General features: G+C 54.8%; 1 protein-coding gene across 2 annotated transcripts in view; it reads left to right on the forward strand.

The window, feature by feature from the left end:
- Sema7a (semaphorin 7A (John Milton Hagen blood group)) overlaps positions 1-20716 on the forward strand; it is a 22973-nt gene extending 2257 nt beyond the window's left edge. Inside the window, exons 2-14 of one of the 2 annotated variants that reach the window (XM_023712706.1) lie at positions 11232-11383; positions 11857-11898; positions 12289-12384; positions 12562-12646; positions 12774-12884; positions 13457-13596; positions 14629-14813; positions 15644-15752; positions 15841-16039; positions 18221-18348; positions 18535-18689; positions 18874-18935; positions 19182-20716. In XM_023712706.1, coding sequence (XP_023568474.1) covers positions 11232-11383; positions 11857-11898; positions 12289-12384; positions 12562-12646; positions 12774-12884; positions 13457-13596; positions 14629-14813; positions 15644-15752; positions 15841-16039; positions 18221-18348; positions 18535-18689; positions 18874-18935; positions 19182-19543 — 1826 coding nt within the window. In that variant the 3' untranslated portion in view covers positions 19544-20716. The remainder of the gene's footprint in view (positions 1-11231; positions 11384-11856; positions 11899-12288; positions 12385-12561; positions 12647-12773; positions 12885-13456; positions 13597-14628; positions 14814-15643; positions 15753-15840; positions 16040-18220; positions 18349-18534; positions 18690-18873; positions 18936-19181) is intronic. The other variant, XM_023712707.1, reaches the window with a different exon arrangement.
- The last annotated feature ends 5340 nt before the right edge of the window (positions 20717-26056 follow it).

Below are 26056 nucleotides of genomic sequence, written 5' to 3' on the forward strand. Positions count from 1 at the left end.
GTGTGTGTGTGGCCAGCTCAGCCCACCAGGGGGCGGGCTGGCTGGCATGTGGTGCTGGAGGATCGAACCGAGGTCCCTGTGCTTTGCTTAGCTTGTTCTAAGTAGGTGCTTTAGACCACTGAGCCATCTCTCCAGCCCGCCCCTTTTATTTTGAGACAAGGTCTTGCTAAGGTACCCAGGCTCAGAATGTGATCTTTCTGCCTCAGTATCCTGAGTATTTTACGTGTGCCATCATGCCAGATTTTATTCACCAATCTTATCCAAGGACAGTCTGTGGTCTCCTTCGCCAGTGCCAGGTGTCCCACTGGCCAGACAGGCCCTGCCATTCACCTGCCCCCTAGGGCCACCAGCTGGTGACAGTGTGCCCAGCCTGACAGCTGCCTCCTATCTCCTATGGGGTGACACATGGTAGTCGGACAGGACTGGGTTTGGGTAGGGCAACCCCAGGAGTAGAGCAAGAGGGGGCCTTACCAGACTTGCTGTAAATCTGGAAGCCTGTCTACCAGTGAGTGGGTAGGGTTGATGATCTCCAAGAATGATTAGATTGGGGGTGATGATTATTCCAGAGCCCACCCGCTTGTTGTTTTTCTTTTATTTTTTGGTTTGGTGAAACGAGGTCTTGCTGTGTTGTCCAGGCTGGTTTTGAATTTATGTAGCCCAGATTGCTCAGATTTACAGCAATCTTTCTATCTCAGCCTCTAAAACACTGGGTGTACCACCACACCCAGTGAAATTTTAGTTTTGGGTGAGGACAGTAACTCATTCAAAACTAAAGCGAAGTATTGGAATAATTATGGAAAGTTCTTTTTTTCTTTTTTCTTTCGCTTCTTGGACTTCAAGCTCTAGGGAAAAATTAGAGGGCAGGGATGAAGGTGTGTTCTAGGAGGGTTCCATGCTGCAGTTGTTGACCTTGCTGCCTCTGCAGCCCAGTGAAAGCCTGGTGTAGAGCAGCCTGGGCCAGGGGAGGGAGGTTCTGAGTAGACCTGCTGGGTGTCCTTGTACAGTGCACCTGGTGTTGATCTCAGAACTTGCCTGAGCAGGATGGGCTCTGTGAATTGATCCCCAGGCACTGCTGACCCACAGGTCCCTTGAGGATGTGAACGTATGCTCCTGAGCTCCGTCCAGCAGGGGAAGGAGGGGAGTGGATTGCAGTTGAGGGAAGAAGTTGGCAGGAGGTTTGCATGGCCAGGTGAGCTGTGTAACCTCCCTGGCCCTTCAGAGGTTGGAGGGGCTGTGAAAACCCAGGGTGGCCCTGACCCAGAAGGTCAGAGGTGCTCAGTTAGTCTGTCTCCCCAAGGGAAACAGTCTGGGCTCTAGTTTTTACCTGTCTAGCTGGTTCTACCTCTTTGGTCCAATTAAACAACAGGATGTTATTGTTGACTTGGTGGCTGCTGGGGAGTCATTATAGGGCTGTTCCCCAGGGCTGTTGTCACCTCCTCCAGGGAATGAGGTCACAACTGGGCCCCCCCAAGCATCAGGATTTCCAGTGGAAATCCTTACCCTCTCTGGGACTTGTATGTGTTCATCATCTTGAAGGTGAACTTCCCATGCTGAACTACACTGGGGGGGGGGGGGCAGTCCCAAAAGGAAAGGAGGAATTTCCTAAGATGAAATTGGTTCGTGGTAATGCCACTGGAACTATCTACCAAGTGCTGTGATTGCTTTGTCCTGGGCAGTAAAGATTGTGAATGCAGAGGGGTTGGAATGGCCCTTGGCCCCTGCCAGGATGATGCCAACTTGGGTGATCTGGTCTCAGCTGTGGCTTAACTTTCTATATGTGCCTCTGGGCAGATCCTCACCTTTATCTGAGGCTCAATTTCTCCAAATATCCAAAGAGGTTGGGTTTAGGGGCTTGTTTGTTTCTGAGTCATAGAACCTCAGCCACTTCTTTGGAATGGGAAGGACTGGGCTGATGACTATTCAGATATTAGCAGATTCTGAGTTATCAAAACCTGGAAGTTCTGGGCCGTGGAGATGGCTCAGTAGAATAAGTGCTTGCCTGGCAAGCGCAAGGGCCTGAGTTTAATCCCCGGTACCAAAAAAACCAAAACCTGGAAGTTCAGGGGAAAACCTTGAGTTTTATGTTTATGCTTTGTCATCTTTTTTATTTTATATTTTGAGCCAGAGTATCACCATATAGCTTAGACTGGCCCTGAACTTGAAGCAGTCCTCATGCCTCAACCACAAGAGTGCTAGCATCACCAGCATGTGCCACCTCATACAGCTTGTATTCTTGTTTCATGGACTGAAGGCTCAAAATCAGTTGGAGCAAATGTCTTGTTGGCTGGTAGCCTTAAAGGTAGACATATTCTTCTAATAGTTTTCTTTTCTTTTCTCTTCTCTTCTCTTTTTCTTCCTCCTCCTCTCCTCCCTCCCTCCCTCTACCCCCGCCCCCCAGGATCTCACTGTCGAGTTTAGGCTGGCTTGAAGCTCACAGTGATCCTCTTGCCTTAGCCTCCTGAGTGTTACTGCCAGTATTTTCTGGGACCAGTACTGCGCTGGTTCTGGGCCTGAACTTGGGAATCCAGCAGTAAGAAACTAGATGAGTTGGGGCCTCCATAGAGGGGTGATAGGGAGCTAAGCCCACAGGTATGATGAAGTCTTGTAAAGCCTGTACCTAAAGGCACCTGTGGGGACCAAGCAGGTGCCCAACCCAGTCTGCCAGTCAGAGTGTTTCCTGGATGAAATGGCAACAAGGTAGGAGGAGTAGGAGTTGACTGGGAAATCAAAGGGACAGGAGGAAGCACCCTATTTTTAAAAAATTGTAAAAACCATTTATTTGGTACAGGGTCTTGCTACACAGCTTGGACTTGTATGATCCTCCTGTCTCAGCCTCCCTGGTGCTGGGATTACAGGTGTGTTCCACCACGCTGGTTTTGGTGGCCGGCTTGGCATGGGGGAGGCACAGCATGTAGTACTGGGGATCGAACTTGGGTCCTTGCGCTTGCCAGGCAGGTGCTTAAACCGCCAAGCTGTGATCTTTTTTTTGGCGGATCTGGGGATTGAACTCAGGTCCTTGCACTTGCCAGGGAAGCGCTTATTCCACTGAGACATTTCCCTAACCCCTTGACAGGATCTTAGACCCCAAAACATGCAGTGAAAACTGTAGGGAGGAGACAACCCATGTGAACCTCCAAAGGAAGGTGGACCTGGGGCCAAGAGGGGACATCTGAGCCCAGTAGTGGTGAGGAGGCTGTGTCACCTGGAGTAGGACCATGGCAGGCAGGGAAGTTCCCTCCAATGATGGCAGTGCTGAGACCATCACAGCTTCCTGGTGGGAAGCTGAGGCTGGACCCAGGGAGACCAGGGATTTCCCCTGGGGTCCTCCCAAAGAGGAGGCTCATCCTGAGCCCCAATTCCTCTGATTCTTCTGCATCTGGGGAGAAGTCCCTCGTTCTTACACATCCCCTGCCATGGGGGAGGGGTAGGTGCCCTTCCTTTGACCAGCTTCCCCTTCTTCAGTCTTTGGTCCCCTTTGGGGGATCAGACCATCACTGTCTCTACTGAAAGTAGGCTCCTGAGCACTTGGATGACACTGGGGAAGCTCAATGCCTCTGGTGAGGGGCATGCCAGGAAGGACATGGGCTCAGCCCGGAGAACAGGGTCCTTCCCACACGCTACTGGGGGCAGTACTAGCCCTTGAGGGTGGCTCTTGAGTTCATAGCTGGGGCTCCCTTTCACCCAGTGCCGCTGTGTCACAAGATAATGATGGCACTTCCCTAACTAGCTCACAGCTCTAAGCTAAAAGGGTTCTGCTTATTTTGCTTTCCTCTTTTAGCCAGGTCTGGCTGTCTCAGAAGCCTGGTCATTTCCTGGTATGACGAAGAGACAATCCTTGCCTGACCTGGTCTTAGAGGGAGGGCTAATCTTAGCTAGGTATGTTTCTAGCTGTCCTGTCCCCAGGGAGCCAGGTGGCACAGAGAGAAAACTAGAAGGTAGAGGACCTGACCTGTGATCTGGGTCGCTTCCCAGGCCCTTTTTTTTTTTTTCACCAGACCTTGGCCTTGTGGCCCTCTTTGAGGTACCTCTGTCCCTCTGTGTCACTGCTCACCACTTACCAGGATCATACATCCCCAGGGCTACCTGATGGTGGCCAGGCCACCTTCCTTCTGCTGTCCCTCCCTACCCTCTGCTCCCTCAAGGCTGTGCCCTCTGCCTACACCTGTCTCTCATCTTCCTCTCTGTCCCAGAGTCCCCTGGACTCCATCTTAGTTCCTGAGGAAGCTTCTTGGGTGACCTCAGCCCACACTGCCTGATGCATGGAGTTTAGGACATCAGAAGAAAAATGTCAGAGATCTGCCAGGCATACCCCTACAGTCCCCAGATGGGGAAACTGAGGCTAGGAGACGAGAGAGCCTGCTACTGGCCCCAGCCCTTGTCCTATCCCACCTGTCTATGATGGGCCATCCTCTCTTCACATGCCTCCTTGGTCCCAGGTCCCCAGTAGAGGTCAATCTGTATCACAGTTTGGGCTAATCTGGGTTTAACTGTCACGGCAGCCTGGGATTAGGCTGATCCTGCTGTGCCTTCTACACCCCCTGCTTCTAATCAGAGCCTTGGGCCTTGGGCCAGCATCTCTGGGGGGACCCCCCTCACCATGGAGGGGAGCAAACCCTCACCTCTGTGGATATGTCTCTTTTCAGCTTCTCTGGGAAACAGTAGGAGAAACCCTGGGTTTGCCCTTGGGGAGCCCCTAGGTGCCTCTTGCTTTAATGGAACATTGTCCCCTGGGAGGTCAGGATTAGCCCAAAGGGATAGCACAGGAGTATGACAGGGGTGAGAGCAGGCAAGATGTGGGTGTGAGCTGGCATAGTCAGGAAGGCTTCCTGGGGGAGGAAAGGAGAAGGCTTGTGTGGAGGTCATGCTGCCCCGTTACGTCATCCTGGGGGAGGAAAGAAGGCTGGTGTAGAGGTCATGCTGCCCTGCTACCTCATCCGAGCTATTGCTTGTTTCTTAGCCCTGCACTGGGTGCTGACAGCTGCCCTTGCAGGACCCCACAGCCCAGGTGAAATTCCATGAGACAATGGATCTGAGAGGAGTCAATATGTGCCAGATGGTGGACAGCGCAGGACTGGGCAGGATAGGGTACTGAGGACTGGCACATCCCAGAATACTTCCTGAAGCCAAGGAGCTAGGCTACTCCTTCAGACAAGGACAGGGGAGACCCATGTGTGGAAGAGAAGGAACAAGGGGAATCCAAGAAACCGACTTGAGCCATGACACAGGTACACAGGGCTGGTGGGGCGGGGCTTGATTGCCCTGTCTGGTCAGTTAGGCCCTACTGGGATGTGCAGCTGGGAGCCATGGTGGGTTCTTGAGCTGAGGAGAGAGGGGCGGAAGTGAGTGTTTTGTCTGGGGCTGCTGGGTGGGAGCCCAGGAGGGTGTGCAGTAAAACAGAGCCCTGCTTATCGCTGTGGTCAGCTCCAGAAAACAGTGTTTGCCAGCGGAGGCAGAGAGCTGGGAGACTTAGCTTTCCAATTAGTCATGCTGGCCAGCACTCCAGGCCATGACCCCAAGCTGCACCCCCAGATTCCTGCTTCTGTGGACCTACACACTCAGGCTTGCTTGTGTGCAACTCAGGGTGTCATGGGTGCAGATCAGGCCTGTTTGGCCAAGTAGCCTCCCCCCTCTGTGTGGGAGGGACTGGCCCCGATGCCTCACAGGCCCACCCTGGAGCACAGTGTTCTGAGTGGATCCCAGAGCCAAGCACTTTAGTGTTACCCTTTGTTTCACTTATCAGCTGTGCCACTGTCCGCCTCTGTCAGTGGGGATGATAGGAGACCATACCATAGGAGTCCAGTGATGACTGGGTCAGAGTGTCCAAAATCATGGAAACAGTACCTGACACCAAGAGAACATTTTGGGAGGGCTAGGGTAGGGTATTGTCCCCCTCATCTTCTTCCTTTGGCATGTGTGGAATGTGGCCCGACATCCCAGGCCCTGCCAGCTCTCCCTAGTGGGCAGTGCTGGCCAGCTGCCCTTGTGCAGTCCCCCTGCTGGCTTGGCTAAGGCCAGGCCCAGGAACCTTCTGCTTCACAGTGATCTTCCACCTGGCTCCCTCCCTTCGTACAGGGCGATGTAGCCATCCTCTGGCCTTTTCCTGACCTCTGCATTTCTGCCCATCCTGTGCTTTGAGGAGGCCATCAGGTGACCTTGGGCTTACTCTGGGGCTTTTGGAACCTGCTGGGCTAGAGAACGGGTGGAAGTCAGACAGGACATTCTGTTGACCCTGGGTTTTTCCTGCCTCCTGGGCTTGCACTCAGAGCCTCCTCACTCCATCTGGGCTCTGGGCCAAACTTCCCTCCCCACCTGGGCCCTGGGACCCAGCTCAGCTCCCTTAAAACTTCTCAAAACTGTCCCTGCTGATCCTCCACCAGCCAGTTTTGGGGTCTTGAAGCACAACAACGGCATGCAGAGGCCACCAGGCCTCAGTGGTTTGGAAGGACTTTCATCTTCCTGTCTGTAAAATGAGAGTGCAGACCTGGGATTTAGGGGGCACATTCAGGAGGTGAGAATGTCAGCTTCCCCTGCCCTCACCTCCAGAGAGCTCAGATGTCTGTAGCACACACAGGCACATACTTTTTCAGAAAGACTCATGAATTCACCCCTAAATGTTTCTTATTTGTTCTAAGAATTATGGTGGATCACAAAACCCAGTCCCTCCATGTGCCCCAGAGGAGACTGAGCTAGAAAGGCCTAGCACCTGCTCAGCATCATAGCCAGCCAGCTGCCCAGCTGCCAGAGGGAGCTGGAGGGCTTCTCAGAGCGCCACGTGCCCTGCCCGCCCTCCCACTGGTGGCCGACCTCGCTCGCACTCCTCCCGCCACACGGCTTGCTGTCCCATGGCTGATAATGTGGGTGGACCTCTCCTTCCTGCATGGGCAGCACCCCCTCAGAGCCCTGACCTTACCAGGCAGCTGTTGGAGCGCAGCCCTGTCAGGATGGTGATAATGAGTGCCCTATCCTTCACACCAGGCAGCGCCACCCTGGAGATGGCTTCTCACGCCTTCTATCCTGGCCGTATCAAGAGAGGCAGAGCTGGAGAAACCTTTGCTTCTGGTGCCTGCTGCCAACGGAAGTTTCTTTTCATCCTGATGCAGCAACTCCACTAATCACTCCTTTGGGTTTGAGGCTTGAGGGCCCAGGAGAGCTCTGGGGGATCGGGCCTTACCTGGGAGGTGGGTAGGTGATTCCCTTCTGTTGTCAGGTTGTAACTTGGCACCTAGTGAGCAAGGGCTGAATGACACAGGGAGGCAGAAAGGCTAAGGATACCTCTTGCCTGCTAATGAGGTTTAGGGATGTGGCTCTGGAGAGATGCAGTGTGGCAATGAGTACTAGAAAGCCTGAGCCACCCTTGTTGAGTCTCCTTGGGCCAGTGACACAGCTTCCCTGGCCTGTGATCCTTCACAGCTGGGTGACCATTCAGGTCTCTTCCCTTCCACTATGACCCACAGGACATGGGCTGCTAAGGACTGGAGAAGCTATGGTAAGCTCCTAGGACCCCTGTCCCTTCATACTCTTTGCCAAGCATGAGGAGAGTGGGCCTGGTGACCCCAGGCACAGCTATGGGTGGAGGCCTCTGCTCCATGTGGCTGGGTCCCCAGGGTGAGGCTGGCTTGGGCCTTGTTGGTTTGGTGGCCTGGCACAGGCATTTCCTGCTGAGAGGCTCAGATTCCTGCCATTCTCTGTGCCCATTTTCAAAGGGTGCCTTGAGGTTGGCACCCAAAGCTCGTGGGTTCAGTGGGTCAGGCTAGAAGGCTGTCCCACTGGACCAGACCGCAGGGCCCAGCCCTTGTTTGTGGATGGCAGTTCTCATACTCCTTCAAGCTGCTCTCTTTCACAAGCAGGGAGAATGTGGGGATGGCAGGGAGCAGATGGCAGCAGCACCCAGGGTGAATAAGCAGAGGCATGATGTTCTACCAGGTGGGGCCTGTTTTCAGAAAACCCACCCTGCAGGATTCCAGACAGGCCACAGTCAGCCACCTTCGGGACAGTGACAGAAGAGAACTAGGGCCTGATTCTGTTCAGCTGGACCAGAACCCAACAGGCAACCTGGCTGAGGAGCTTTGTCTGCACATGACCGCCTTCCACAGCCCAGTCATCCTTTTGACCCCTGTATCTGGTACAGCCGGGCTGGACCTTGTGGGCTCAGGCAGCCTTGTGGACTCAGGACATGGGGACCAGGGGCCCGAAGAGTCTGTCTACATGAGCAGCAGCCTGCTAGTGCTTCTCCCCCATCCAGCCGGGCTGGGGTTGGCTTGGAATCACATGGGGTGGGGGTAGGTTTCCTTGTGCCCAGCCCTCCTTGGGGCCATGTCCTCTCTCTGTGTCCCTAGCCCCCTCCCCTCCTGAACCCCTGGTTATTCTGGGAGCTTTTAGCTACCACTTAGTCAGCCACTAATGCGTCAGGCCGTCAGGCCGGGGAGTGAGGGGGGAGACACGGTGCCAGACGGTGCTCCTTTTAGACATGCAGGATGGGAAGCAGGGGGGAGCCAGGAGGAGGGGGTGCTGTTGGGGGGAGGCCCCACTTGTGGGGAGCAGGCATTGGGGGAGAGAGTGGGCAGCAGGTCAGAGTGTCCTTGGGCAGGCATTACTTCCCCTGCATATACCATCCTAAGCGCCACCTCCCCTCCTCTCCTGGATTATGCTGGGCTGCAGAGTGCGGCCTTTGTCCTCTGAACTTGCCATGCAATCCACTTTTCTACCTTTGCCTAGGCTGTTTCCCCAGCCTGAAGTCAATCCCCAATCCGGCCCATCTAGGTTTGTCTTCCTTCCCATCCTTCTGGGGCCATCAGGCAGTGAAGAGAAGCGCTGCTTTGGTCTGAGCCGCCGTAGGGCGATCCCCAGCCACATGCATCCCCTGCTTGGGTCAATGCTTGAAGGCGGCCTCTTCCCCTGGCCCAGCTCTCTCTGCACTGAGCCCATGGGGCCACGAGTGCTGGCCACGATGGCTTGGTGCTGCTCCCTTCACTTCCAGGCAGCTAGCCCTCCTGCCCCTCTGCCCCCAGCCCCGGAGCCCAATGACCTGAACAAAGCTCCCTTTCATGTATTCATCTCGTTGCTGCCGCTCTGACACTTCCCCGGCACAATCAGGCCCTTTGAGGGCCTCAGGCAGTGCAGGAGCCGGGCTAGAGCTGGGGTGGAGAATGGGCCAAGGTCTTGTCCTGGGCCTGAGCTGGTGCCATCTCTGCTTATATGGATTTCCAGGCACAAAACTGGGAGGGGCAGGGACCTGGGGGTCATGGGAGGTGATGATCCCGGGCTCCTGTCTGTGGCCCATTGTAGCCAGCCTGGCAGCCGGGTCTTTCAGGGAATAGGCTTGTGGCCTGGCATGGGACTGTCCTCCCTCCTGTCCACAGCAGATGTCTATGGGCTGCTCGGGGCTCTCTGCTTTGCTCAGGAAGTGGTAGGAGCTTTCTGTGGTATAGCTGTTTCGGGCCTCAGACCTGATTCCTGGGTAGGACCAGGTCTTCTCCTCAGACCTTGCTTTTTAGGGTCTGGTGGAACTCCTCCACTGGGACTACTTTCCTCCCATTGATATACCTGCGAGACCCACTTCTGAGCTCCCTTCAGGTAGCCTCTGAGCTGCATCCATCTCCAGATATGGCATCTCCAGACAGAGCTATCCACCTTCTCCTGGCTGGCAGGCTGGCTGTGGGGGGAGGGGCGGTTGTCTGGATTCTTGGCTGGGCTGTGGGTGAGAGGGGAGCTCTGGGAGCTGAGTCAGGAGGATTGTGTGTCTGCAGGCCGCTGACCCTAGCACTCCCGTTTTACCCGCTTCGAGGTGGATAGATCAGGAAAGTACCAGAGATCTGCCAGCATTCTGCACCCCCACTGCTCCAGCAGCTTGGGGCTGGTGCGAAGGAGCCTGGGGGACCAGGACCCCTGAGGCATTTCTTTGTGGCTGACCATCCTGACATCTCCCCCCCTTCATGTTCCTGACAACCAAGCTTAGATGAGCCGATCTGTCTTGTCTGCTAGTGTGACCTTGGGCACGCTAGATCCAGGGGGCGTTAAGTTTCTTCCTTTGTATGTGGAGCCAGGGCAAAGCAGAGTGCAGAGTACACCCACGTCCACTTCCGGCATGGCTTGCCCTTGCAGGGATGCCTGTTAAGAAGAGGGAATGAAGAGGTAGGTCGTGGAGTGGCCTGACAGTCCCTTTGCCCTTGTCATTCTAGGACCAGTAGGGATGGTGCACATGGCAGCCAGAGGGGTTGGGGATAGACTTGAGATGGCTGTTATTTTCTGTCTGGCCTGTAGCAAGACCTGCTTGGGTGTTGCTACCAAGCTTGTTGACCCAGAGTTTCCTGCAGCTGAAAACACAGTGGTCAGACTAAGTTCCTGGGTGAGGTTAGAGGTGGGAGGATGGGGGCTGTGGCTGATTGCTAGGAGCATGACCACAGGCTGTCCCATCCCTATAATTTAGTCCTGCAGTGCAGGACAAACTTAACAATGTCATTGGAGATGATGAGAAGCTTCTCTCTGGAGGCAGTGGCTGCAGTTTCCTTTTTGGGTGGAATTGTCCAGGTCAGCTCTGCCCAAAGGCCCAGGCTGCTGAGATCCCAGAGTTGCTGGGAAGAGAGCTCATCTTCATCCCCAGGAGTGCTGGCATCGAAGTGGGTGAAGTCAGCAAGAATGGACCGCAAGAGTCTGGGCTCTGGGAACTTGAGCATGGACCCAGCTGCCCATCTGCTCCCCTGTGCCCTTGGGCTGCTCCCTTGACCTCTGTCTTCTCAGCTGTGAAATGGGAAGATTAACTAGTACCCATTAAGGGGTTTCCTGGAGGAGGGCTTGAGGGGTTCAGAGCAGTGGTTCCTGGGCATCTGGATGCTAAGGGAGTCCTGGAAGCACCTTTGCTTGTTGAAGGGCCCAAGTGACTGGGGCCGCTTTGGGCTGTCTTGGGACAGGAGAGCCACTTTTGGAGCAGAGCAGATGGACACTGCTCCTCCCACCTCAGTCCAGCCCCATGGTGGGGTGAGTTTGGGGGACAGAACTGTCCTTCCCTCCCCTTAGGTCACACTTATTGTCTGAGAGGGAGAGGCTGACCTCCTCGGGGATGGACCATAGCTCTGGGTGAGGATAGCTGATTGCTGATCTCCCCCTGGGACTTGCTGGCTCTGAGTCCCCCCTACCTCATCTCTGAGGCCTCCTAGTGCCCTGAGCTCCGGACACTAATTAGCAGATGCTGATGTGCCCCAGCCTCAATGTTCCACCCATTACCTCCCCCTCAGGCCGCACAGGGCAGGACCGGCTGGACTTTGGCCAGGCCGAGCCACACACAGTGCTTTTCCATGAGCCTGGGAGCCCCTCCGTCTGGGTGGGTGGACGAGGCAAGGTCTACCGATTCGACTTCCCCGAGGGCAAGAACGCATCTGTGCACACGGTGAGCCTGGGCCCTAAGCCTCTCCCTTCCCACCTCTTTTCTCTCCCCACTCTGGCCCTGGTGAGCTGCTGCAGAGAATAGAAAGGGATCAGTATCTTCCCAAAGCCTCCATATCCTCATCAGTGGCTCCTGGGGGAGGCTTCTTAAAGGAACTGGAATGGGAGTCAAATGTGGAGAAAAACTGGGAACTCACCCACTTGGATGGGCGGGAAGTTTGGACAGGGGAAGCTGGGAAGGAAGCGGGGCACTTGGACCTGTGGCTGTCTTCTGAGAGTGCAGGGCTCTGGCTCCCAGAACCAGACTGGGTAGCCTATGTGATCTCAGGAAATCTGTTTGCCCTCTCTGTGCCCTATTGCTCTTCTGGAGGATGAGAATAAGGTTGCTGCATGCAGGGCTTGTCCTGAGGCTGCATGGACAGCATGGCGGGGCACCTTGCCCATACAGAGTGGGCTGACACTTCTCCCCTCCCTCAGGTGAACATCAGCTCCACGAAGGGGTCTTGCGAGGATAAGCAGGTGAGTTTGGGGAGGAAGTGCAGGAGGGATGGGAATCCTGGGGAGCAGGAGGTGACCCTGAGAATCTTGGGTAGAAGTTTGGCTGCCTTCGGAACCCCAGTCTGAGGGGGACCTATGGTCCTTCCTTGGTGGCCTCTGTTGTTTGGTTTTCAGAGACGGGGTCTCACTTTGTAGCCCATACTGGCCTTGAACTCACAGTGATCCTCCTGCCTCAGCTTTCTAGATGCTGGGATTACAAGTCTCCACACAACTTTGGTAGTCTCTGTACTGAGGGAATGCAGTCAGCTGTACCCCTCTGGGCTCTCCTGGGAGGCCACCACCCACACCCAACCCTTCCTCCAGACTGAGGGTCCCAGCCTGTCCTGTCTCCTTCCCTTCTTCCTACTCTAGAAGGACTGTGAGAACTACATCACGCTCCTGGAGAGGCGGAGTGAGGGGCTCCTGGCATGTGGCACCAACGCCCGGCGGCCCAGCTGCTGGAACCTGGTGAGAAGGGCCTTGCCCATGTGCCTGGTCAGCTCACCTCTCCTGGGTGGGGACTCTGAGGCTGGTCTCCCTTTGGCAGGATCCCTTGTGGTACAGGGGACCTAGAAGGAGGCCAACACCCCTGGGGACAGTGACTATGAAATTGTGTGCCTATCTGACCCTCTTGGGCTCCCACAGGTGAATGACACTGTGGTGCCACTTGGTGAGATGAGAGGCTATGCCCCCTTCAGCCCAGATGAGAACTCCCTGGTTCTGTTTGAAGGTAGGAGAGCTCTGCAGCAGGGACCCCAGGGATGCTGCTGTGGGCTGAGAGGGCTGGTGGGCTCTTGCAGAGGAACACCCAGGGCATGCCTGCCCTCACACACCTCCCCCTGCTCCTGTGTCCTCAGGGGATGAGGTATACTCTACCATCCGGAAGCAAGAATACAATGGGAAGATTCCCCGATTCCGCCGCATCCGGGGCGAGAGTGAGCTATACACTAGTGATACCGTTATGCAGAGTGAGTTGGCTCTTTCCAGGCTGTGGGTGGATTGGGGTGTGGACACCCAGGGTGATGTGAGGTAGGGTCCTGATGTTCCTTGGGAAGTCTCCCTGTGACTACCCAGAAAAGTGGAAGCTCCTAGCAGGTCAGAGAAGCCAGCATGCGGACTTCATTTGTGAGAACAGAGGACCCTGGATACAGAGGTGCAGAGGCGGGTAGGCCTACCACATGCTGGGGACAGATGCAGAAGAGCCCCAGACAGGGCAGAGGCTAGAACCACTGCTGAATCCCTCTGCTGGGCTCCTGCAGGGATCCCACCCCTCTCCTCATTAAGGCTCTGCCAATTAGGCAGAGGTGACATAGGAGCCTTCAGGGATCCTCCCCCTGTCTCCAGGCATGAAGTCATTGCTCTTGGGCCCATGACATCTTTGTAGGAGGAGGGTAAACAGGTGTTTCGGGTGTGATTGCTGAGCCCATGGCCCCTTGGGGTGCAGGGCCTCAATTCTGAGTTTATGCCAGGTCTGCTTTGCCCAGGGCTAGAGGGTTGCTGCATGCAGACTCCCCAGCCTCACACTCCTGTGTTCCCACAGACCCGCAGTTCATCAAGGCCACCATCGTGCACCAAGACCAGGCCTATGATGACAAGATCTATTACTTCTTTCGGGAGGATAATCCTGACAAGAATCCTGAGTCTCCTCTCAATGTGTCCCGTGTTGCCCAGCTGTGCAGGGTGAGTGGCTATGTGGGTGTGTGTCTTTGCACACATAGCTGAGTGTGAGGATGAGTGAGTGTGTGTATAAGTGTGAGGGAGTCTATGTATAGGACCACTGGAATGGATGTGTGTGCACAGCATTCTTGTGTGTGTGCATGGGTAAAGATACTGAGATTGTATGTGTATGTAAGTGCATGTGTGCATTACCACATTTATGCATATATGTTCCACTTGAATGAATATGCTGTGTGTGGGTGTGCAGGTGTGCAACATGTTACACTTGTATGAATATGCTGTGCCATGTGGATAAGTGTTTACACATTTGTGTCTTTCTTGTGTCAGCTCTGTGTACAAGTATGTAATCATGTGTTTACATAAGTCTGTTCTGCTTATATGAATACACTGCTGTGTGTGTGTGTAGGTGTGTAACAGCATGGTTTACACAGGTGTTTTGCATGTATGCACATGCTTGCTGTGGATGTGAGTGTATAAAAGCATGTTTAAGTGAGTGTGTTCCACTTTATGGGTATGCTGTATGCTATGTGAATGTGTAGATATGTTTACTTATGTTCATTTGTGTGGCTACTGTGCCATGTGTGAGTGTGCAAGTGCATAACACCTGTTTATGTGGGGGTGGTTTATGTGTACATACTGTACCATGTGAGTGTGCTCCTGTGTGTTTACATAGGTGTTTTGCTTGTATGACTATGCTGTGCTACGTGAGCAGACCAGTGTGTATCAGTGCATTTATGCAGGCGTGTTCTGTTTATATGAGTATGTTGTGCTGTGTGTGAATGTGTATATGTGTGTGTGAAAGGTGTGTGTCAGTGTCAGCACCAAAGCTGTAGCACTCACTGTGGGTCCTGTGCCCCCAGGGCTGCCGGGCAGTCTGACCTGGAAACCAGCTTGAGTCCGGCTCAGTGCCCTCGTCCCCCGGAGGTGGTTCCTGGCATCCTCTCAGCAGCCTGGAGACAGTGTTCCTGGGGGCGGCCTCAGACTTGGGGTGGCCCGGGCAGGTACTGAGTGGCCTCCTCTATGTCTCCCTTCTAGGGGGACCAGGGTGGTGAGAGCTCCCTGTCGGTCTCCAAGTGGAACACCTTCCTGAAAGCCATGCTGGTGTGCAGCGATGCCACCACCAACAAGAACTTCAACCGGCTACAGGATGTCTTCCTGCTCCCTCACCCCAGTGGCAACTGGAAGGACACCAGGGTCTATGGCGTTTTCTCCAACCCATGGTGAGTGACCCTCATCCTGGGGCTGGCACTGGCATTGGACCTGGTCTCTGCTGAATGCAGTATTGGTGTGGCCTGGCCAGAGACGGCAGGCTCAGTACAGGGCTATTGCAGGATGCAGGGTGGGGGCAGTTCACGTGATGTGTGTTCTGCTGCACTCCTGAGTCTGCACATGTGGTTATATGGGCACATGCTGTGTGCACACTCACCTGTGTGTCCCACCATGTGTGTGCTTGGAGCTGATGTGGACCCTAGGAAGGGCTGTTGGGGCCTCTCCTGGGGTGCTGGGGGCGGGGTGCCATCACACCTGCTCAGCACTGCCTGCGCCTGGTAATTTGCACTTCTTAATCATTCTCATTGATTGAAAACAAGGCAGGCAAAAGTACTCAAGGCAGTGGCGCAGTTAGGGTAGGGGGGGCGAGATGGAAAAGCAATAACCTTGCACTGTGGCTCCTATGTGGGAAAGGGAAAAGGATCTGGCCTCTTGGGGCCCCAGCACCCCACAGCCTGTGCCCAGAGGGACAGGAGAACTACCCAGCCCATGTTGGGACACACCTCTTAACTCTGTGGTGCTCTGATACAATACAAGCTATGGTTTTAGACTGTAGCGGAGAGCAACAAGGTTGAACTTCCTTCCCCCCTTCTCTCCTTCCTTCCATTCCTCCCTTCCTCAGTGGTGTTTAGTAATGCCATGCCAGGCCCTGGGCTTGGTTCCAAGGATAGTCCTGGCTCACTGAGCTCATGGGACAGGGATGGTGGTGGTGCCCTGTCTGATATGGGCCTGACCTGAGAAAGTGAGCCCTCAAGTTAGGAGGTGGTCTCTGTCCTCACAGGAACTACTCTGCTGTCTGCGTGTATTCCCTTGGCGACATTGACAGGGTCTTTCGTACCTCCTCCCTTAAGGGCTACCACGTAGGCCTTCCCAACCCTCGGCCTGGCAAGGTGAGTGGTGACACTGCAGTGCCCAGACCCTAGCCTTCTCCACCTGCATCCCCAGCTGCCCACTGATCAGGCCTGCTCTCCTCACCAGTGCCTCCCAAACCAGAAGCCCATACCCACGGAGACCTTCCAGGTGGCTGACAGTCACCCTGAGGTGGCCCAGAGGGTAGAGCCCATGGGACCACTGAAGACACCATTGTTCCACTCTAAGTACCACTACCAGAAAGTAGTCGTCCACCGCATGCAAACCAGACACGAGGAAACCTTCCATGTGCTCTACCTAACCACAGGTGAGGAACCAGCCAGAGACCCCTCCCCCCCAACACCTTGCTCTGTAAAACAGATACATGAGGTGTAAAGAGTAACACAGGTAACATTTGCCTGGATCTTTATATGGAGAAAGAATTGAGTGGCTAGAACCATTAGGGGTTAGTGTGTGGCTGTGGAAGTTCAGGCAGGTAGGGAGGGCTTCCCAGAGGTGGTAGGGGCAGAGAGAAGAGAGGAAGAGTAGCCAAGGAGGGGAGAACATACACAGGAACTGGAGGCGGAAATGTGTGGAGTGGAGCAAAGCCAGAGGCAGCTTTGACTGACTCAGGGAGAAGGGGTGGGAAGGGAGATGGAAAGTCAGGAGGAGGGGCTGGGCCGTGGGCCTCCCGGAACCGCTGCCAGGCAGCTGTAGACCCACACACCCTCTGCCTAACTTTGGGATGATGCAGGTGAGAGGAGACATTTGAGAAGTTGGCAGGACACTGACAATTCATTGCAACTAGAAGAAGAGATTCTAGATGGTAGAGCCTCAGCCACATTCCCAGAAGTTCAGGGTTGCCTTTGCAGTGCTCAGGAGATGCCTGGCATTCTAGAAAGCCCATGGCATGGACGAGCTGCCTGAGCTGGGTTTATGGCAGCATCCAGATTCAGGCTGTGGCCAAGGGCATTCTGGGAGTGAACTTGGATGTCACTGTGGGTTTGGAACTGGAAAGGGCCATTGTTAATACTCCCCTGTTTCACTTCCTACCACTGCTTCAGCTTGGGGCTACTCTGCCTTGGTGGCTGGATTGGAAGCTGGGACCCCAGTGCCATTATTGGGCTCCTGGAAGCTTCTGGGAGAATTTCCCACAGGGCAGTGCCTAAGCTCTGGGTCCTGAGATTGCACCTCTTTACCCTCCACCTGCCCCAGCTGCACCATCAGGGCCCTATCCTTGCTTTGTCCCAGCAGTGGCTAGCTTAGCCATGGTGGCTGGCAGGAGAGCAGAGAAGGAGAGGTCATAGGGTTGAGGATAAGACAGTGGCTCTTATAACTGGCAGAAGTTAATGGCTCTGTTCCTGAGAGGTTTCTAGGGACTATTTGGAAGGAGGTGCAGGGCATGCATTTGTGTGTGCGCATGTGAATGTGGCGGGTGTGCATGCGGGCAGCCGGGCTGGGGCTTGGAAAGTCCGGGGAGCCTCGGGCCACATCTCTAGGTCTGCAGGTGGGAATCACAGACCCGTAGAGGAACCATCCCAGGCAGGCAATCATCTGACTGCTTTTTTGGGGCAGGCGATGCCCTGGGAAATGGGGAGGGAGGGAAAGAAGGAAAGAGGCATTCTCAAAACTGGGACAGCAGGTGAGGTGGGATTAAGAGGACCAAGGGTCAGGATGCCCACTTGTCCCCAGCAGGGGCTGACAAGAGAGCTTTGGCCTAGCAGGCAGCCTGCTTATGTGACCTTGGGAGCTCTTCTGTGGAATCTAAGATTCTTTTCAGATCTAAGATTTTATAAAAATTAAAATATCCCCGAAGACTTAAGTGGAACGTGAAGTCCTGGATTGGATCCTGGAACAAAAGAAGGACTTGAGTGGAAAAACCCGTGAAATCTCAATGAAGTATGTAGCTTAGCGAATAGTAAGACACCAATGTCAATTGCTCAGTTGTGACAAATGTACCGTGGTTATGTAAGGCGGTCACATTAGGGAAAGCAAGACAGGAACTCTTTGTACTATCTTTGCAACTTTTCAGACATCTAAAATTATTCTAAAATAAAAAATGTATTTAAAGAAAATGTATCCTGTAAGAGACCAGGAGGCAGGGGCGTTGTGGAAGAGGCTGAGGGATTCTAACAGGGCCTGGCTCCATCTTGGTCTCTAGCTATGTGACCTTGAGCAGCTGCCTGGCTTTGCTGAGCCTTATCTGCAAAGCAGGAAAGATAGTGCCTGAGGCTGCGCGTGCAGCCTTAGGCACACAGGGGCCCTGTCTGGGGAGCTGTGGGGCCTCTCTGGACATTCCTTGGAAACTTCTGAGCTACCCTCAGGCTCCAGTCCTCCCCAGGCACACTGCCCTTACCCCACCTGGTGCAGTTTTGTGACCCTGGCCTGAATCATGACTTCCTACCCCTCCCCAGCTTGCATCTTTCCCGGACAGCCCTACCGGGAGAGAAGCTGCTGCCCACTGACCCTCTGCCCACTGGCCCACTGACCCTCTGCCCACTGCCCACAGACAGGGGCACCATCCACAAGGTGGTGGAGTCAGGAGAACAAGAACACGGCCTTGCCTTCAACATCATGGAGATCCAGCCCTTTCATCGTGCAGCTGCCATCCAGGGCATCTCGCTGGATGCTGAACGGGTGAGTCCCCCCCGCCATAGGACCCACAGGACTTCCAAGCAACCCACTGAGGGCAGGGCTGCTTTGCATGCAACTTGCATATCCTCTCTGGGTACTGGGGCCTGCGAGGGTATGGGATGCCATGGCTAGGCACTGAGAAGCCAGTGTACAAGTCCGAGTCTGACCTGAGTTTTGCTCTCTTTCCAGCGGAAGCTGTATGTGACTTCACAGTGGGAAGTGAGCCAGGTGCCTCTGGACCTGTGTGACGTGTATGGTGGGGGCTGCCATGGCTGTCTCATGTCCCGAGACCCCTACTGCGGCTGGGACCAGGACCACTGTGTGTCCATCTACAGCCGCCCATGGTACCTTGGCCGTGATCCCTGTCTCTGGGGGAGGGTGGGTGGACATAGGAGTGGGGAGGTTGTTGGAGAGCTGCAGGAGGTGTCTTGTTCTAGCCAGACCCTCTTCTTTGCTGATACTGGGGCATGGTGAAAAGGGGTAAGGGTTAGGCTGTAGCCTGAGCCTCTCTCCTCCTTCCCACCCCAGGCAAGTGCTGCAATCCATTAATCCAGCTGAGCCACATAAAGAGTGTCCCAACCCCAAACCAGGTACCTGATCCAGCCCTGCCTGCAGGCCACAGTCTGATGTGGGTGGGTAAAGCCACACCATGTGCACTCCACCTCTAGGAGGCCTTGGCCTCACCTTGGGCCATAGGCGCATGGGGCGGGACTGTGTTCTGCCCAGGGAGCCCTATGGTGTGGTGGGATGAGGGTCCCTGTTTTCAGGGAACTTGGGAACTCAGTCTTGGGGGAGCCCTGGTCCCTCCTTATGGCTGCTTTTCCATACCCTCCCAGATGAGGCTCCTCTGCAGAAGGTTTCCCTGGCCCGGAATTCTCGCTACTACCTGAGCTGCCCTATGGAGTCCCGTCATGCTACCTACTCTTGGCGCCATGAGCAAAACGTGGAGCAGAGCTGTGAGCCTGGGCACCAGAGCCCCAACTGCATCCTGTTCATTGAGAACCTTACGGCCCGCCAGTATGGCCACTACCGCTGTGAGGCCCGAGAGGGCTCCTACCTCCGCGAAGCCCAGCACTGGGAGCTGCTACCTGAGGACCGTGCGCTGGCTGAGCACCTGTTGGGTGGCGCTAGTGTCCTAGACATCTCCTTCTGGCTGAGAGTCCTGCCCACACTCACATTGGGCCTGCTGGTCCACTAGGGGCACTGGAGAAGCCACAAACGCAGAGCCACCTGGCCCCCGGAGCTCCGTGCCGTTATACCTTCCAAAGGGACCTAATAACCTAATGGGGAACAAAAGGCCCGGAGATGTCCAGCCGCAGGCGGCTGCTAGACCCCAGGTGGGTGGGAGGTGCTCACTGTGAAGCTGGGGCATCCGTGACCAAGACTCCGTCTTCCGGAGAATATTTTCCAAAAACTCCTCATGCTGGACTCAATGTAGTGATGTTCCCAGCCCCAGACCCTATGGGTCCTGGAAAGGGAGCTAAGGCCCTGTCTCTGGACCTCGAGGCTAAGACTGGGTCCTCCTGGATTCTGTACCCACTGTCTCCTTCCCACTTGCCCTCCCCACAGTCAGGGCCATTGGTGCGCTGGCTGGCCCTGCCCTGCAGCTCCCTTGCCTCTGCCGGGGGTTCCCCGGACAGCCGCCTTGCATGTTTATCGAAGGATGTTTGCTTTCCGGACGGGAGGACGGGAAAAGCTCTATATTTATGTTAGGCTTATTTCATGTATAGCTACTTCCGACTGCATCTGTATGAAAATACCAAAACTACATGCTGGGGGGGAGAGGGAGGGGCTGGGAAGGGTGCGGGTGGGGCTGATCCCCATCTACGGCTCCCTGGGGTGGGATGAGAGGCCAGGGAAGGACAGGCATGGGTTTGCAGACAGTGGCATGAGCTGGCTCTGCCCAGGGAGCCCAGTCTGGGGGCATGAGCCCCCAGGGTGGGGGTGCTGATGGGAGGGGGTGGGTGAGGAAAATGGGGGAATGAAGGAAAAACAGCCCTAGGTTCACCAAGTCCATTCAGAGGGAGGAGCCGGGTCCTTAGGGGGAGATTCTAGGACTCTGCCCTTGGCGTTGGGGGTTGGGGGGCAGGGAGTCTGCTCCCTTCCCCTCAGCCCCCTTCCCCAGGGGCTGTGCTTCCATGCTCCTAGCCTCCTACCTTCAGCTCAGGACAAGTCCTAACTTAGGCTAAACTGTGAAACTTCCAGTGGGGGTCCCACCCCCAGTCCATGGATTTCAGCAAAGAGCTGGGCCCTCCTCCAGCACGTCTGGGGCAGGGCCTGGGGCCGGTGGCCTTCCAGCTTCCGCCCCTGCTTCTCTACTCAATGCACTTTAATAATGTAACATACTACTAATAAACAAGCTATTTATTTATCTGTGCCTCTTTCTTGCCTGCAACACTCGTTGCAGGGATGAGAGGGTCATATTTATCACCCATCACACCTTCTCCTTGTCCTTGGTACATCTCAGGATGGCTCTGAGTATCCCAACTAATGATAGGCAGGATGGGAATTGGAACCCACAACCCTGAGCGGTATTACCTGCCCAATCCTGGAGGGCAGGTGGAAGGGGGGGGGTGCCTGCTTAGTGGATGGAGGACAGGACAAGGAATTCACTCTGGGATGGATAGGAGTGAGGGGAGTGGCACATGGGGGAGGTGCAGAGGGAAATATCAGATGTCTCCCTGAGACTTCCCTCATCTTCTCTGCCTGTCTTTGTTCCTTTTTGTCCCTTGGCCCTGGTGGCAGGAACCCAGGCCTGATGACAAGTGCTAGAGGGAATGTGTTGCAGACTCCAGCGGTTCCCCTCCCTGAGTCAGCCTGGTGGGTGGTGGTCTCTAGCCAATCCCAGGGGACTGGAAAAGCCCTCACCTTCAGCCTTCCCTCCCTAGTCCTAGCTGCTGTGGGTCTTTTTGGGCAGATCCTGGATCATGATTCTCCTGGTTTTCACCTCTCCCATCCATCATTCAGGGTGACTCCAGTGTAGCAGGTGTAGGACAGGGGCCTCTAGGAGTTGGAAGGAACCACGGGGACTGGGCCTGGTTGTACACTCTTCCCCTCATGTGTCTTGGACCCTGTCTGTTTTCTAGCTTGAAGCCAACAGCAGCAGCTTCACACCCCCTTAGTGAGCCCCAGCTGGTGGCACAGCAGAGGTCAGAGGCTGGGTTCCAGCCTCTGGTGAGCACAGCAGGCAGAAAAATTATGGGCCAAGCCTGGGCCCTTCCCAGATTGCTGGGTGACCTGTAAGGTGCTCTCTGCCTTCTCTGGATGGTGCCAGACCCCTTTTTCCTTCAGGGAGGCTCTTGGTGTCCCACTGGACCCGTGGAGAGGACTTGAATGATGGTACACACTCCTTTGTCTCTCCAGGACACTAGGAGAGGCTGGCAGGGCAGGAAGCCGTGTGCATCGAGGCATGAAATGAGCCCGTGTAAATCCCATGTAAATGAGCCACTGGGGTGGGGCCGCTGGGCACGGCTTCTGTCTGTTTGCCCTAATGCATGCGTGAGAGGCACTGGGGCCTCTGGCTGGTGTGTGTTTGACGGAGGTAAGACCGTTAGGATCTACTATAGAGGTGTCCACAGGATGTCACAGAGCCAGTGTTGGCTGAGGACAGGTGCAGGCCTATCCTGTCCTCCGTCCTGTGCATCCTTTCTGGGAAGCTGAGAAGGGCAAGTCTGGGAGAGACTGAAGCTCCACCCTGCAGGGGTGTGGAGACACCTCCGTGTCTGCTCCCACACCTCTGTGACTGAAAGACCCCTCTGGTCTAGCATTGCCCACACTGCTCTATTGCTCAAAACCCTTTCACAGCTCCCTCCTTCTGCAGTTCCCACCTCTTCTGCATTCCTGGGTCCCTCCCTTGGGGTGCTCCAGATAGAGCCTTCTGAATGACCTGAAAGTCTACAGGGGGTGCCTGAGCCCCTACCCCTGAGTTTTCAGCCTGCTCACTTCAGAGCTGGGGGAGTCTATGCCTGGAAGGTGGCCCAGAGGACTCACAGAAGGACAGCCATACCCTTGACGTCTTTGAAGCCTGGTTGGGAAGGGAGGCATGGCCCACATGTGACCATCCTAGGCTGGAGGACGTGGGAGCTCACGGGGCACCGAGCCCACCTAAGGGTGTTCAGAGGCTTGAGTGGGGTTTGTGTAGAAGTGCCCTGGGAGCAAGGTGACCACAGAAAATGGAAGAGCATTTGCAAAGATACGGGAGTGTGATGTCCCGGGGTGTCATGGACTGGCTGGAGTGCAGTGAGCTACATGAAGGCAGGAACCTGGCCATTTTGTTCAGGGCTATATTCCCATTGCCTAGACCATTGCTTGGTATATAGATTCTGCTGAATGGATGAATAAGAAGGGAGAGTTTCTAACTTTGTTGGGGAGATAGCTCATTGGCATAAGTGCCTGCCTGGCAAGCGTAAGGTCCTGCATTCGATTCCTGGTACTGGGAAAAAAAAAAAAAGAATTTTCTAATTTTGAGCAGGGCTGAGGGAGATGGTAATAATACTGGAGGTGTGGATGACTGGGGCTTGATATCTGGTTGTTTTCATACCCATCTTTGCCTGTCTCAACCTCAGCAAACCCCCCTCCCCATCCTGGGGCATTTCTAGTTCCTTCCACAGCCTAATTTTAGTCTTCTTATCTGGAAAAGAACACAGAGCAATCCCAGCTAGGGTGGGTGATCCCAGTGAGGGTGCCAGACAGGAGGTCTGTAGGCGTGGGCTTCGTTCAGAGTGGAACTGAAATGGCTAAATCAAGCTCAGGAAATACTTTCATGTTAGTATTGGTTAGCTCTGAGAGGAAGAGACCTTGGGAAAAAACAAAAACAAAAGCCACATGTTCAGGGTCACCATGGCCAGGATCCAGTCTCACCAGGGGAAGGAGCCCAAAACCACACCCTGGAGGGAGATGCTGCCAGCCTGGATCCAGCCAAGGGCCCAGTGTTTAGATCAGTAATTGCTCCAGCCTGGGAAGAATTAATGAATGCAGAAGGGCATAGAGAGAGACGACACACCATTGTGGGCAAACACAGTGCCTGCAACTTGATCCTGCTCACCCTGCCTGTGCAGACATCACTAATCAATGGCAACATTCCTTTCTCCTGACTCCAGATAGGTGATTTTTTTTCTAGTATAGCATTCTCTGAGGGTTATGGAGTCCTTGAGACGTGACTCATCTGAACCAAGACATGCTTCAAGGATAAGTGATCCATCAGATTTCAAAACCCTTGGATGGGTGTGGCATTGCATGCCTGTTAATCCCAGCATTTGGGGATTGCGAATCTGAGGCCAGTCTGAACTACATAGTGAGACCCTGTCTCAAAAAACTAAAGCAAACAGATACCCTCACATGAACCAAAAAAGATATATTTCAAACATTTATATGAATGACATATTGTAATGCTCATAGTTTGGATGTATTATGCTAAATAAAGTATGAAAATCAATTTCATCTATTGCTTTAACTTTTATATCACATCGCTTCCTCGGAAATTGACAGTTATGAGTCTGGCTCAGATTTCTACTGGATAGCACTGCTGTAGAATATATGCTCTGGGAGGGTAGAAAATTTTCTCTCATAGGTTCACATCTTTAGCATCTAGAAAATTTCATGGGACGTAGCAGGAGGCTCAATCCGCCATGGATGGGATAGGTGAACCCATAGCCTGGTGGCTAAGGAGAAACATTTGCTGCCCTGAGCCTATATCGGATGGCTCCACTGCTGTGCTAACCACCCCATTTTTGAGCTGGTGTCTTCCTGTCATGGTACCCAGGAAAGCAGCTCAACAGGCACTCTGCAGATGCCCTTTGTGCCTGGGGGACTCTCAAAGGGGACTTTCGGTTCCCTCCGATGAGGAAGCAGGGAAGTGCACAAATGACATGGAAATCAGCTCTCCAGGGTGTTTGCATATTGGGTGTTGAGGGTGCTTCCAGTCCACTTCCTGGCACTGCTGCTGGTACCTGGGGACAGAAAGAGGAGGCTCTGGAGCCCCTGAACTGGTGTGGAGTATGGGGAGGGGGATCAGGCCACCTTAGTCTTTTCCTGGTGCACAAGGCTTGTAGCCCCGAGCATCCTTGTCTCTCAAATCGAACAGGAGCCTAAAAATAGTCCGCAGCTCCAACCACCCCCACAGCCACCCGCGCCAAGCCGGGCCCTGTGCCCACAGCGCCTCCACCATCCAGACTGCGCAGTCAGCCTGACCACCGACCCACTGGTTGTGGCCTTCGGCCCAACCTGGCCCCTGGGAACCCTGAGTCTGCATTCCTGCTGGCTGTCGGCCCTGCCGCAGTCCCAAGCCCACTGGGCCTTGAATCCTGGATTCAGTCTGTGCTCAGTCCAGTCTGTGTTTTGGTTTGTCTTTTGATACAGGCTCTCAAGTATATATCCCTGAACTCACTGCGTATCCCAGACTCTCCTCAAACTCATGGTGAGCCTCCTGCCTCAGCCTCCCAGGTGCTGGGAATACAGATGTGTGCCAGTATGCTGACTCTGTCCACTCTTCTTAATGAGAAGGTGGCCAGACCCAGATGTGGGGAGGGCACACAGGTATGGCAAGAGCAAGCTGTGGGAGTGGGAGGCTCAGCTTGTGGTTGAGAGTGTGTGGCATCTGGTTAGACAGGATGAGGCCGGGGCCCAGGCTGGAAGGCAGCAGGGCAGATCGGTTGGGGCTGCATGGCCACCTTGGGCAGTCAGGAGCGGTCCTCATGGCATAGCCCCTCCCAGGCAGAGCTTTCCTGCCAGCTACTTGCCCTGTTCATCACAGTGCTGCACTTCCTGGGTTCCTGCCTGCTCCTCACAGAGGCCTAGCAAGTCGTCAGGCCGCTGCTAGCGCAATGGCAGGGCGGGGACTGAGCCCTCCGTGTGAGCCTGGAATCTCACCCCTTCCCCTGAGGTTGAGTGTTCTCTGCCAGGGTGCATGAGCTTTCCTGGCGGAATTAATGAGTGTGCAGGTAACACTGTGACCTGTGATGGGTTTCACACTTGGGGTGAAGCGGGGTCCATGCTGTAGGAAGCGGGGGCAGCAGAAACCACAGTCACCTTCCTCCCCAGAGCGAGTGAGTTTTCAGGAAGCCAAGGGGATGATGCTCATGGGGTGGCTCTTCCCATAGCTGCTGCCAGAAATCCTATATCAAAGCCCCTTCTTGTCCCAGTATCTCATGGTGGCCCTTGGAGGCAGAGTGACAGGATGGACATGACTGTTCCCTGTTAGAGAGATAGGGGTGGGGACCAGGAGATGGGGTCCTACCTCTTCTCATAAATACCACATGCTCCTTAAGGTGATGGGGTGGGTGGGACCCAGATGGTTCTCAGCTTGCATATGGGAGAGGTTGAGGGGAGGTTGCAGACTCTGAGGTTTTCTCACCTCTGCTTCTCTCCTTAGTTTTCAGCACATGTGAGGCCCCCTCCGTGTGCACATTGACCACTTGCGAAGTCTCAGTCTCGGGACCTTTACCTCAGACTTTGGCGGGCACTCTCCCACCCAGCTACCTTGAGAGCCCAGTGCCACATGGAACTCTTCTGTACCCTGGATGGCCTGGGATGCCAGACCTGTTTCTCAGCTGGAGCACCTGCAGAGGTGTGGGCCTGTGGGTGTGGCGTCCTGGCCTGATGCATCTTTTATTGAGCTGCACTTGCTGCCTACTCCCTGCCAAGCGTGGTGCAAACACAGGCAGAGCACCCTGAAGAATCTGTCTCTGTCTCTGTCTCTCCCTCCCCCCCCCGC

Source organism: Octodon degus, unplaced genomic scaffold (genome assembly GCF_000260255.1).
Source record: "Octodon degus isolate 3935 unplaced genomic scaffold, OctDeg1.0 scaffold00026, whole genome shotgun sequence".
Taxonomy (NCBI): Eukaryota; Metazoa; Chordata; class Mammalia; order Rodentia; family Octodontidae; genus Octodon; species Octodon degus.